Raw genomic sequence first — 14,094 nt, forward strand, 5'->3', positions numbered from 1 at the left:
AAAGAAAAAAAAGGTATTGCAGTGATAATTCATTGGTCAATAAAAACTTTGTACCAACAAAATTTTTGATTATGGTGGGTACATAGTTGGACTTTTTACATTATCCGGCTAATCTAGTCTCACAGCCTGGGAAAAAGGGTAATGCATAGATTACAACGTCTCTTCCAATATCTTATACAAGATATTAACGGCATGTATCTATGACAGTACTTTGGAAATTTCGGTTTGGAATACCGTTGTTATTAATTTGGGAAGATGAAGAGATGCTTCTATTTTATTTTCCATGTTGAAATACTATATTCATCAAGTTATTCTCAAACTAAAGAAGTAGTTAACATTTTTTAAACGAATAAGTATTTTTCTAATTTCTTATCATTCATAAGTCATGTTAACATTTTAATCTAGTTTCTGACTTAATCAGAACCGATACATGTTTTTACCTATATAATATTAAAGCTCATAACTACATAATTGATTTGTAATTTGAGAAATACGCAGGAAAAAACGTTCCATCACAGAGAAACTTAATTCCTGCTCGAATATTTTCGTAGAAAGCTTAATAACAGAATGATGAGAAACAGACAGATTGTAGACAATAATATGAATAGTATGATATTTATATTATTTGATGAAAGATATTGCAAAAGCTAGGCTGAAAAGTAAAAAGCGAGGGAAGTTGAATGAATTGGAGAAGAAGGAGAGAGAGAGAGAGAGAGCTAGAAGTGGGACTTGGAAAATAGAAAAGAGAAGACGTAAGGCAAGCTTTAGTGAGGCAGAACTTCTTCTATCTATCTCTATGAATCTGTCTAAGAAAGGAAGAGGTGAAAGAAGGAAAGTGGGGAAGAGGTTGAGTGACTGAATGGATATTACTCAAATGAATACCACCTTCTGCTGATATTCCTCGAATATTTATATTTATATGAATGAAGTAAAAGAAGAAGAAATAAGAGAGAAGATGGGATGGATGGATGGATCGCGCAAGTGGACTCTTGTTGTTATTTAGTTTTTCCAAGTTTTAAGTTGTATTGAGGCGATGGCCTGGAGTGACTGGAGTGATTTTGTCTCGTGAGTCGTGAGCAGCAGAGTTAGGAGAGGGACTAGAAGAAGTAGCCAGGTCTAGTAGGCAGTAGCCAGTAGCCGTAGGTGGATGTGTTATGTGTGGAAAGTGTATGACGTCATCGGACGTGAATTGGGGGCATTTAATCGATATTCCTTGAGTGAGTGGTGAGGATGTCAAATCAGAAGCCCGTGGAATGGGTTACGGCTCTTCTGTTGCGATTTGAGGAGCAGCTGCCCTGTCGGATTGGACCGCAGACTCTTCATTCTCGTTTGAATGCAGCTCAAAACAAGGAGAGTCTGGTGCACATATCTCGCTTCAAATTCAGCCTCGTCATCAGTGGCCTCACCAAGACACTTCAGAAGATCAACGAATCTGCAGTGCGAATCCTGTCCATGAATTCCTCTTGCTCTTCCTTGGGAAGCAGCATGAATGCCAACTCGTCTGGGAATTCGGGTTGTTCTCCCTCTGGGCCTGGTCCTGCGGGTGGTCCTTCCGGGCCTCCTCCCAAGGTAGGTCTGTCTTTACGTTGAGGGGATTGTTGTGCTGGTTGATGACTTCTCTCTTTCTCTTTGCACAGGATTATTCCTCGGACTTTTTCGAGAAGGGGTACTACGAGTCGCTTTTGATAGTGTTGGACACCCTGGAGAAGTGTTTGAGCTGTAGCGGAAGTGGAGCTCCTGAGAGCAGCCTGAGCATGGAGGGATACTCTTCTTCCTACACGAAATATGACGATGCCATGAATGTCAAACTCCTGCTGAGAGAGATATGCCAGTTTCTGGATTTAGGGGGAGGTTGCTCCGAATCCTATATCATGACAGCAAGGATTCGAAATCTTGCTTCCAAAGTAATGCTCAATAGATTCATAAATGATTGAATATTTAGCTACTCATTTCTTACTCTAAATGTCTAGGTTCTTTTTGCACTCTCAGTCAATAATTTCAACGCAGTTTTCTCACGCATATCAGGACGCCTTCAGGAGCTCAGCTCATCTAATTCATCTTCTGAAGAGAATCTTCCAGATCATGCTGATATTGAACTCATTCAACATATACATCTAGACTTGGCACGCCTTATACGATTGCTGAATGAAGTCAATTCGAAGTTTAGGTCTCTTAAAAAGTCTGCAAATACAGCATTGATGACTTCGTTAGAACGTGCAATTTGGAATTGGATGGATGCATATCCCCATGAATTTATAGAACTTCAAGGTGCTTCATCTAATGAAGAACTCAATCGCTGTTGTGAAACTCTGTTTGAGCACTTAGATAACTTTGGAGAAAACAAAAACAATGCCAAGTATCGAAGCATTGTCTGGCCTCTTCAAATGATGCTTTTAGTTCTTACTCCTAAAGTGCTGGAAGAGATTTATAACGCAGATAATGGAGCACCTTGTTCAGCCAAACATATACGTAAAAAACAATATGTCGATACAGTGAAGCGAGCATTAAGTCCTCACGAAAACAAGGCTCTTCGAGAAGCTGCTGCTGTTGCTTGTGTCAAGTTATGTAAAAGTGCTACATATATCAATATCAAGGATTCTAATAATGTTATTTTTTCCCTTGTTAAAACTGTTATTAACGATTTAAAAAACTTACTATTCAAAGCAGACAGACCCTTTTCACGAGGAGCTGGCTATACTAAAGAAGATGCAGACCTAATGATAGACTGTTTTCTAGCTAATTTTCGTATTAATCCTCATAATAATGATACTTTAAAAGTATGTTTGAACACTCAGTCTCCTCCCAGCTACCATCACGTCCTGGTCAGCTCCTTACTTCGAATCATTAAACAACCACGTCTTGCCTGGTGGCCGCAAATCAGTATGCTTTATAACAAATCTTCTGAACTTCGTGCTATGTTCATAGAAACTTTAAATAGAGTGACGCAAGGCTATACAACTCACACACCTCTTAAAATGATACAGTCATTTAATATTCGGGAAAAAGTATATCCATTAAAGTTCACAAAAGGATCTACATCAGAGGATTGTGGGTTTCAAAAAAACTTGCTTCTTTCCATCGTCAGACTCATTCATGATGATCCCATTCTCATGTTAAATTCTCAAGGACGTTTAGGCAGAGATATTCAAAACTCTACATTAGAACTAATCAATGGTCTTGTCTCACTTGTTCAACAACCTTCTATGCCTGATGTAGCCATGGAAGCTATGGAAGCACTCCTGGTTCTGCATATACCAGATAACATTGACAAATGGAATCCTGAAGCTCCTGTTCCTACATTTTGGGATATTTCTTCACAGGTATTTGAGATTTTTGTAACTTAGGTTTGTTTAATTATTTTACTTGGTTATTTACAGGTGCTTTTCTCAATGTCTCAAAAATTAATTCAGCATCAAATTATAAATTATACTGATACTCTCAAGTGGCTCCGAAAAATTTTAGAATGCAGGAATCAGTTTCTTGTTAGACACAGAGAGTACGCTAATGTTGGATCACAAATTCCAATTTGTCGTCAGGCTCACATTAAATTAGAGGTAATATCTTACTCATTTGTGCTTATTTTATTGAATTTATTCCTATTCTATATCGGTAATGATCGGTTTTTATTGGGGGGGGGGTGATTTTTATTTACGTACGACCAGATTGAGTGACAATGGATTACTCGGCATTAATAGGTAGATAAATACTATTAATGGGACAAATTATTGCTCATCTACAGGGGATTACGGCCCTGTTCTAATCAGCAAATTTGACAAATTTTATTCCATTATTAATCGCTCTGTCCTTTAGGTTGTATTCTTTATGTATTTATGGAGTATTGATGCAGAGGCTGTTCTTGTATCGATGTCTTGTTTTTCTTTACTCTGTGAAGAAGCTGATATTCGTTGTAGATCTGACGAGATATCTGTCAACTGTTTGCTTCCAAATTATGTCGTTTATCAGGTATTTTCTATAGATACAAATCACATAAATATGTCAAGGAAACCAACATTTAAAATCATTTTTGTACTTCTAGGAACTTGCACAAGCCACTACAATTTTGACCACGGGGAGAGCTGCTCTTTTAAAGCGAATAATGGCTCTTCTTCGCAAAATAGAAAATTATACTCAAGGAGTTCAACAGGCATGGGAAGATACTTTCATGAATTGGGATACAGCGACTAAGCAACTTGCATCCTTTCCTAAACAAAAAGGGGATGAAATACCTCCTTCTGAAGCTTTCCATCGAATGGGAAAGCGGAGGGCTTCTCATCACAGTACTGATCATGAATTAGAAGATCAAGTAAACGAATGGGCTAACATGACTGGGTTTTTGTGTGCTCTTGGTGGAGTTTGCCTTCAAAAAAAATCTCCTGGCGGAGGTCCTTCATCCTCTTTATCCTCATCCTCTGTGCCATCCGATCACCACCACCACCATCATCAACATCTTCATCACTATTTCCATCCCCCTCCTCCTAGTAGTAAGAAGTCTACTGTTTCTGCTCTCTGCGGTGGCTCCCTTTCCTCTTCATCCTCGTCGTCTACTCAAAATGTACTTCCTCATGGCTCAGATATGCAGTATTGTCCAGTGACTACATTTATTGGGCAGTTACTCCGTCTTCTTGTGTGCCCTCATGAGCGATTTGGTACTCAAATTCAAAAACATGTCAAGGATCTGGTTGGACATATGTCACCCTCTTTATATCCTATTCTGTTTGATCAAATCAAAATAATAGTAGAGAAATTCTTTGACACGAAGGGACAAGTTCTCGTCACGGATACCAATACTCAATTTATAGAACATATAATCTTCATTATGAAAAATGTGCTAGAAAACAAAAACGGCAACAATAACAATGGGGGAGGAGGTGGTGGTGGAGCGCCACAGAGTCAGAATCAACAGCAGTCTGGTCAAAATGCTCCAAATTCATCTTCAAATTCTCAACAAGGCCAATCTTCCACATCTCAGGGTCAAGCTCAAGCTCAACAGCAGCAACAACAACAACAGCAGCAACAATCAAGTGGTGGTGAAAACCTAGGGCACACCTCTATTGAGCAGATGATGCTAACCATTGTTCGTTACGTTCGTCACTTGGACACAACTGTTCAAACTCTACATATTAAAGCCAAACTTTGTTTGCTTGTAGAAACTATGATGAAAAGAAGAGATGACTTAAGCTTCAGACAAGAAATGAAATTTAGAAATAAATTAGTTGAATATCTCACTGATTGGGCAATGGGGAATTCTCATCAAATTGCTCCGAGTCCTGCTGGAATATCTCCAGATGTCACTCAATTGACAAGGGATTTAGATGAAGCGTGTATGCATGCTGTTGCCGCATTATTGCAGGGTCTTCCCCTTCAATCTGAAGAATCTGATAGGGGAGACTTGATGGAAGCTAAAAGTACTCTATTTTTGAAATACTTCACTCTGTTTATGAATTTACTTAATGACTGTTCCGAAAGTGGGGCTGTCATTGAAGAAAAAGAATCTGTCGTTTTGTCATCTAATGTACTTGTTCGTCGCTCAAACCATTCTAAAAACTCGGTTCGAAATGCTACGATTCAAGCAATGTCAAATCTTCTTTCTGCCAATATTGATTCAGGTTTAATGCATTCTATTAGTCTGGGCTATCACAAGGATCTTCAGACTAGAGCAGCCTTTATGGAAGTTCTGACCAAAATACTGCAACAAGGAACAGAATTTGATACTCTAGCTGAAAATGTTTTGGCCGGACGTTTTGAGCAATTAGTGCAACTAGTTACTATGATAGGAGACAAAGGCGAACTCCCTATTGCCATGGCCCTATCAAACGTTGTGACATCCCAACAAATGGATGAACTAGCCAGAGTGTTTGTAACACTTTTTGACGCTAAACACTTATTATCTCCCCTCCTATGGAACATGTTTTATCGGGAGGTAGAAGTATCAGATTGCATGCAGACCTTGTTTAGAGGGAATTCTTTGGGTTCGAAAATAATGGCCTTTTGTTTCAAAATTTATGGTGCAACATACTTGCAAGGTTTACTTGAACCACTTATTCAAGAGCTGATTGACAATGCTGCTAGTTCAACTGCACGTTTCGAAGTTGATCCAGCACGTCTGGAGCCTAACGACGACATTGAAGAAAACAAGCGAAATTTAAAAACAATAACTCAAAATGTATTTGATGCAATTACATCATCTGCTGACCGTTTTCCATCACAGTTGAGATCGATGTGTCATTGTCTTTATCAGGTTCTGTGTAAAAGGTTCCCCCAGTCTCAGCAAAATAATATTGGTGCCGTGGGTACTGTTATGTTCCTAAGATTTATTAATCCAGCAATCGTTTCCCCTTATGAGATGGGTATTGTTGAAAAGCAGCCACCAAGTCACATTAAAAGAGGGTTGATGTTAATGTCGAAAATATTACAAAACATTGCGAATCATGTTGAGTTTTCTAAGGAACAACATATGATTGAATTCAATGATTTTGTTTCAAAAAATTTTGAATCAGGAAGAATGTTTTTCTATCAGATAGCATCAGATTGTGAATCAATTGATCAGGGTCAGTCTCATTCTATGTCATTTATTTCGGATGCAAATGTTCTGGCTCTCCATCGCCTTCTCTGGAATCATCAAGAGAAAATAGGGGATTATTTATCATCTTCACGAGACAAAAAAGCTGTTGGTCGTCGTCCTTTTGATAAGATGGCAACACTTCTGGCATATTTAGGTCCTCCAGAGCATAGAGCAATGGATACTCAATTTTTATTCTCTTCTTATACCCGATGGTCATCAATGGACATGACATCTACCAAATTCGAAGAGATTATGTCAAAACATAATATGCACGAAAAAGATGAATTTAAATCTATTAAGTCACTCAATATATTTTATCAGGCAGGAACCTCAAAAGCTGGAAATCTGGTATTCTATTACATTGCGCGTCGATACAAAATTGGAGAGACGAATGGGGATCTATTGATTTATCATGTTATACTAACATTAAAAGCATTTTGTCAGAAACCGTTTGAACTTGTTGTAGATTTCACCCATACATGCTCCGACAATCGTTTTCGCACTGAGTTCCTTCAAAAATGGTTTGTAGTACTACCAGCTGTTGCATATGAAAATATCCATGCAGCCTATATATATAACTGTAATTCTTGGGTCCGAGAGTATACTAAGTTTCATGAAAGGGTCATCATGTCTCTCAAGAATAATCGAAAACTTATTTTTATTGACTCACCTATGAGGCTAAATGAATATATAGCAAGTGATCAACAAAAATTACCAGGGGCAACTTTGTCTTTAGACGAAGATCTGAAAGTATTTAACAATGCTCTTAAACTTTCTAACAAGGACACCAAGGTGAACATAAAAGTTGGACTCACGGCCATCCAAATAGCTTGTGGAGAGAAAAGTAAAGTTCTGGGACATTCTGTTCTATTGAATGATGTATATTATGCGAGTGAAATCGAAGAAGTATGTTTGGTGGATGATAATCAATTTACTTTGACTATTGCTAACGAGTCTGGCCCTTTAAGCTTTATTCATAACGACTGTGATGCAATTGTTCAAAGTATAATACATATTCGTACAAGATGGGAACTATCTCAGCCAGACTCTGTGATTGTTCATCAAAAAATACGCCCAAAAGATGTTCCTGGCACGCTTCTTAATATGGCACTACTCAACCTTGGATCATCAGATCCCAATCTTCGCACTGCCGCCTATAATTTGCTCTGTGCTCTTACATCTCATTTTGATCTCAAAATTGAAGGACATTTATTAGAAACAAATGGAGTGTGTATTCCTTCGAATAACACTATATTCATTAAGTCCATTAGTGAGACTCTTGCCTCTAATGAACCACATTTAAGTTTGGAGTTCTTGGAAGAATGCATTCAGGGTTTTTCAGCATCTAGTATAGAACTAAAGCATTTATGCTTGGAGTATATGACTCCGTGGCTGCCAAATCTGACTAGATTTTGTAAACACCCAACTGATGAAAACAAAAAGCAAAAAGTGTCTCTCATTCTCGATAAATTAATAACCTTGACCATTGAAGAGGTGGAAATGTACCCTTCTATTCAAGCAAAAATTTGGGGGAATATAGGACAAGTTAGCGAATTGATTGATATGGTTCTGGATTCTTTTATTAAGCGTTCAGTAACTGGAGGCTTGGGATCTCCTCAGGCAGAAATCATGGCAGAAACTGCAGTTTCTCTATCTGCTGCTAACGTAGCTCTTGTAGCTCGCAAAGTCATTTGGAGACTTTGTAGAGTCATTATAAATACCTGTACTTCACCTACTAATTCCTTAGAGCAGCATATCATGTGGGATGACATCGCCAATCTTGCTCGATTTCTTCTCATGTTGTCATTTAATAACCGCCTAGATGTCATCAGACATCTTCCCTATCTTTTTCACATTGTTTCATTCTTGGTTTGTACTGGTCCTGTGTCTATGAGGGCCTCGACTCATGGACTGGTCATTAACATTATTCATTCTCTCTGTACCTGCACCAAACCTACTCTAACTGAAGAGTGCAAAAGGCTTTTACGGCTCAGTTTAGACGAGTTTTCATTGCCTAAGTTCTATCAACTTTTCGGGATTTCCAGAGTTCAATCAGCAGCTACAACAGCCTTTCGATCTGTTTCACGATCTTGTGGAGAACGTTGGGGAGGTTCGGATCGTTCCTTTTCTATTCCAAGTCAAGATAGAGAAAGACTATCTCTGTCTTCTTTGGAAACTTTAACGGATGCGTTACTTGAAATAATGGAGATATGCTCGCCCTCAATTCCAGATTGCAATTGGCTCACACAGTGGACAGAATTAGCCAAAAATTTTGCTTTTCGATACAATCCAGCTCTTCAGCCGCGAGGGCTTATTGTATTCGGGTGTATAGCTCGCTTTATCACTGACTGTGAAATAAAACAGTTATTGAGAATACTTGTTAAGGCTTTAGAAAGTTTCCAAGATATTAACTTGATAGAAGCCATTGTGATGTGCTCCACACGACTTCAACCCCTCTTGAGGAGCGAATCTCCTATACATAAAGCGTTATTTTGGGTCGCTATTTCTATTCTTCAATTAGATGAAATGAATCTCTATGCATCTGGACTTGCCCTCCTTGAACAAAATCTTCACACATTAGATTCTCAAGGAACTTTTGAAGATAAGTGCTTGGATGTTATTATGTTAGAAACTCGAAATCCCTTAGAATGGTATTTTAAGCACTTGGATCATTCTGTTGGACTTTCATTTAAAAATAATTTTCATTTTGCTCTTGTCGGACACCTTATAAAAGGATACAGACATCCATCCCCAATGACTGTCTCACGAACAACAAGGATATTAATGTCTTTATTAGATATTGTGGCAAAGCCAAGAAGAAGAGATAAATTTGAAGTTACCACTGAGAATGTCGCTTATCTTGGCGCATTAGTTTCTGTATCTGACGAAGTCCGTTCACGTTGTCACGTTAAGCACTCCTTTGCTGGTGTTGTACCTGACTCTCCTACTTTCGATTCATTTACTGTAGATAATCATTTGCGATCATTTCGTAGTAATCGTAGATCGGGATCATCAATTGCGATGGGAGTTCTTCGACAAAGACAAAAGTCTCTTGATCCAGACGAATCTAAGCATCAACAACAACATCCACCACAAACTAAGTTGTCCACAGCAGGTTTAGCCGTGATAAATAATTCTTCCAAACGCTCTAATTCGGTTCCCAATCGTAAAGAAGGGGACAATGATTTAGGATGCAGCGACGAATCTTCTCAGGTGGAACTTACTCGTCCTTCGACTACAAATGAAAATAATATACTACTGGATCCCGAAATTCTTACAGATCAAGTAACTCAAGTGCTTGTTCTGACGGTCATGGCTACTCTAGTAAAATATACTACAGATGAAAGTGAAGTGAGAATATTATATGAATATTTGGCAGAAGCCTCTGTTGTCTTTCCTCGTGTTTTCCCGGTCATTCATTCTCTACTTGATGCTAAAATTACTACTGTTCTCTCACTATGTCACGATAAAACCATTCTGGCGGCGGTGCAGTCAATCATAGAAAACATGATTGCATGTGAAGATGACAAATCTCAACAACAACTTCATTTCTTACAAAGCTGTGGATTTGGTGGCCTTTGGAGATTTGCTGGTCCCTTCACTAAAGCTAATTGTAATGCAGAAAACGTTGAGTTGTTTACTAATACATTGGAGGCCCTTGTTGAGACATGCCTTCTTCTGCCCGATGAAATAGACGACGACAACAACGACCCAACGGAATTTTCAGACCAAAGAACTAATTTGTCATCCTCTTTGACATCCATTTCCATTCCTTCACCCACTGAAAAGTCTCAAAATCCTTTATAAACATTTTGACTATTGAAGTTCGATAATTAGGAAAAAAAGAAAGAAAAACCCTGTGTTTTTATGAGTGCAATTTCACAATATTATTATTATTATATACTTAATTAGTTATATATTTATATATTATTTAATATTATGCATTTTTAGTGATGTATGTATTATTATATCTCTCTTATATATTTATTTATTGTCTCAGATAGATTCGATGTATTTTAATACAGAATAGAAATAGAAAAAAAAATATATATAAATTAGTAGATAAAGAAATGATGATGGAGAGTTCTTTGTTTTATCTTAAATTTGTATTTAAGATAAATCTACTTTTATATTATTTATACACCTCCCTACTACTATTTCATATAATATCTACTTGTGTTAGTCCGTGTTTGTTATTTTCAAAATTATAATTCTTGGAGGCAGATAGCAGTATATCAATATTATGTGAATATGTACATATATAAGGACGTTCCTTATTTTTTAAAATGTTTATTTTCTTTACAAGCCACGGGAAATAGGTCGGCATTTGAACAAAAATTGTTCAAATAAATTTTGTTTCGAAAAAATATTGAGAAGAAACTATTATCATCGATTTCAAATTTGAATTAATTTATGGCAGAAATATTCTTTTATAATATCGTTGTTTCTACAATGTAAATAAATAAAAAATAATATTTACTCTAAAAAAATTACTTACTTTGTAGTCAATCAAAAGAAATTTTCATCAATGTGAACCTTTAATGTGAATTAAATTCCAACGACACCATAATGCGAGTTATGTCGATAAGATCCCATAGATTTTATAGTGCCAATAGTCTGAATTAATCATTATAATATTAAAATAATGCAACCTTTACCATCTATTCATGTTAATTTGAAATCGATATTTAAGAATTTATAGGGGAAAAAAATCATATTAATAATAAAATGCTCAAATGTATAACAAAAACCCATAGCTTTCATATTAATCATATTAAAAATATAAAGATCGCCTTATTATTCATTAGCGTTGTTTTTCAGTTTTTTTTTTCAAAATATTGAAGGGACGTTATAGTCCAAAATGTTCATTATAAGAGACATTTTCATCGTTTTTCAGTTTTTTTTTTTTTTTTTTTCAAATTCATATTAACCAACTATTTTCCTACATGATTAAAAAATTTGAACTTAAAATCTTCTCGAAGTGTTTCTTTTGTTCTAAAGACATTGTATGCAAATTTCAGTCGTTTTGAAAATTATTAAGAGGTAGCCCAACTGGTCTTTGTGGCATAACTGATTTTATGGTGCTCTAATTGAACACTTCGCAACCTTAATGTAGCGTAAACAAATTTAAAGTAAAATTTTGAAAATTTGTACTTTTATTTTCTTTTTTTAAATGGGTTTTTGTTTTCATAAAAAAGTCTAAATTTTACTTTAAAAAAAAGAATATATTTATATAAATAAAATATGATATTTTTTTTTTGGAGTGGTAGCTTCAGAAACTTTTTTTTTACGGAGGGGGCTTGAGCTCTCCTAAAAGGGTCTAGCGATATCACTGCTACACACTAAAACTTTTCGATAAATATTACAAAATTAGTTTTAATATATAAGTGCTATAAAAATTATTTGTATGAGCATTTCGTATTTTCCTATCTAAAATAACAATAGTTTATTAATTAAATAAATTGTAGCTTTCAATAAATTTTTTTGTTCGTTAGGTTATCATAATCAAACTACTTGTATGATACATTAAAATTTGCATGCACCTATATTTTTTACTTATTTATATAAACAAAAAAGTGGAAATTTGGATGATCTTAGCAATAATTTTTCTAAGCTTTATTTGACAAATAAAGATCCCAACATTTTGGGAAATTTAATAATAAGTTTCACCCTAATATAAATATTACATGTTCTGAGTGGTTCATTAAAATCTGAAAACTGAACTTTAAACTCCAAGTAGAATTAATTAATAAGATAATTTCAACAAAATTAATACTATAAACAGATGTGTGTCTGAGTTCTCTTAATCGTTAATGTATCTGACCTTAGCGGCAATGATGGATTCCAGGTGGCGGTGGAAGGACTGGCACCCGCTGCAGATGTGGTCATCTGCCATGGCGTCCCATTGCTGGTTGACAGTAGCTTTGAGGGCCTTGATGCTTTAATAACGGACACTGCAGGCCTTCCCCTTGACATGCATCCAAAAGTTGTAGTTGATGGGGTTGGTATCAGGGTTCCTTTCATTACTGCTATTAAAAGTGGCCTCTCCTCTCCACTATACTCTTTCAACCCACTTTTTTGATAGCTCTCTAGGCAGTCTGATGTGAAACACCCCGATTTCTTGCATAGGCTCTCATGGACTTGTGGAGATTACCTTGGGCTTTAACTCCTCCAGGTCTAGTTTGACCTTTTTGACAGATCCCTTCTTCTTATCCAACTTTTTCGACTTACTGACGGCGTAGACTGTGGTACTCCCCGGGTACTCCCAACTACTTGGGAGTGCGGGATTTGAAATTCGTTGATTACGATCAAGTTTCATTTTCTCGACTTGTTCGTGAGCTAGAGAGCTTATTTTTGTTTTATTTGTAACTAATTGTTTAAGCTTTAACATATCGAAATATGAATGAATTTCAATCACTCAACCTTAATCAATTATTTAATTTAGTAAGTGTTCAGATTTTAATGGACCACATGGTAAGTCAAGTGGTAATTTGTGTGTTTATCAAAATGAGTGACCAAGCAATGAGAATTAAGGAATAATAGCTTTTTTAACCGTATTTTCTGTATAATTAAAGTAAATCAAAACCCTTCAAGAAGGATTTGGTGTTGATTAACTAAAATTTGTTATCCTATCAAGGTAACGTATTTTATTCTTTAAATAGAATATTTTATTGTTCGATAATATCTATAGTTTTTTTTACAAAATGTTTAGTATTATTTTTTGAATGACGTTCCAAATTTTTAATTCTGTTTTCTTCAAAATCAAGCAAAACAAATTTTTAGATCACCTTATCCTTTTTATAAAATATTTTTTTATTTAGTTCTTGTTAAATTATAATCAAAGTTTTCAAAACACAATTTTATTTATTTATAAATTAGTACCGTTTTGACAAAACACTTTTTGTCAGGGTTCACAGGTCTGCCGGATATTTATTGGATCATTGGCCAATATGTATCATGCTTTTTGCGTGCCTTGTCTATTAATATGAGAAAAAAAATGTTATAAATGATTCTTTATTTAATAGGGTGGCAATATTTTGACTTCCAGAAAAGATGACTGAGTCTAATTAGTATTGTTTTTACTTACAGTTTCCATGTACCGTTTTTTAAGTGGGAGGAGGGGGGAGAGGGTTGGATAATAGTTCAACCCCCCTCTTTTTGCTCCTATATGATTTTTGTAAATTATCAAAAAGTGTAGTGGGTATGCCCCCTGTTGCGCTGTTTCTATTTTAGAAAATCCCCTATTATTTAAAGTAATAAAACATTTTGAGCCTTGTTATTTTTTTAATAAAATATTTTTTGGATCTTGTTTAAATATAAAAAAAAAAATATATATGTTTTAATTTTACATTCAATTCAAGTTGAATTTCAATAGTGCCGTGCCAGTCCTTATTTATTCGGTCCAGTCCAGTATAAAGACTGTTCCTTTGTACTGCTAGTACTAGAACTGATTAAAAAAAAAAAAGTTGAGTTACGTCATCAAGGATCGAACTTTATAAGTTTTATGGATCATATGCAGAAATGAGCTTGAC

At 35.8% G+C, this 14,094-nt stretch overlaps 1 protein-coding gene across 2 annotated transcripts; it reads left to right on the forward strand.

The window, feature by feature from the left end:
- The first annotated feature begins 699 nt into the window (after positions 1 to 699).
- Positions 700 to 10,633, forward strand: Nf1 (neurofibromin 1). Of its 2 annotated transcripts, none has more exons than XM_040715444.2 (6): positions 700 to 1,569; positions 1,638 to 1,904; positions 1,971 to 3,320; positions 3,378 to 3,554; positions 3,811 to 3,963; positions 4,037 to 10,633. In XM_040715444.2, exons 1-6 carry the CDS (start codon positions 1,231 to 1,233, stop codon positions 10,367 to 10,369), a joined length of 8,619 nt encoding a protein of 2,872 aa, XP_040571378.1. In that variant the 5' UTR covers positions 700 to 1,230; the 3' UTR covers positions 10,370 to 10,633. The 2 variants fall into 2 exon arrangements, with proteins under 2 accessions (XP_040571378.1, XP_040571379.1); XM_040715445.2 differs by having other exon boundaries at positions 1,437 to 1,573.
- Positions 10,634 to 14,094: the final 3,461 nt, after the last annotated feature.

The sequence above is a fragment of the Lepeophtheirus salmonis genome, chromosome 6 (genome assembly GCF_016086655.4).
Source record: "Lepeophtheirus salmonis chromosome 6, UVic_Lsal_1.4, whole genome shotgun sequence".
Taxonomy (NCBI): domain Eukaryota; kingdom Metazoa; phylum Arthropoda; class Copepoda; order Siphonostomatoida; family Caligidae; genus Lepeophtheirus; species Lepeophtheirus salmonis.

Coding starts and splice junctions, on each gene's coding strand:
- Nf1 (XM_040715444.2), top strand. CDS start 1,231: ATGTCAAATCAGAAGCCCGTGGAATGGGTTACGGCTCTTCTGTTGCGA. Junction 3,555..3,810: donor AGGCTCACATTAAATTAGAG/GTAATATCTTAC, acceptor TCTGTCCTTTAG/GTTGTATTCTTTATGTATTT. Junction 3,964..4,036: donor CAAATTATGTCGTTTATCAG/GTATTTTCTATA, acceptor TTGTACTTCTAG/GAACTTGCACAAGCCACTAC.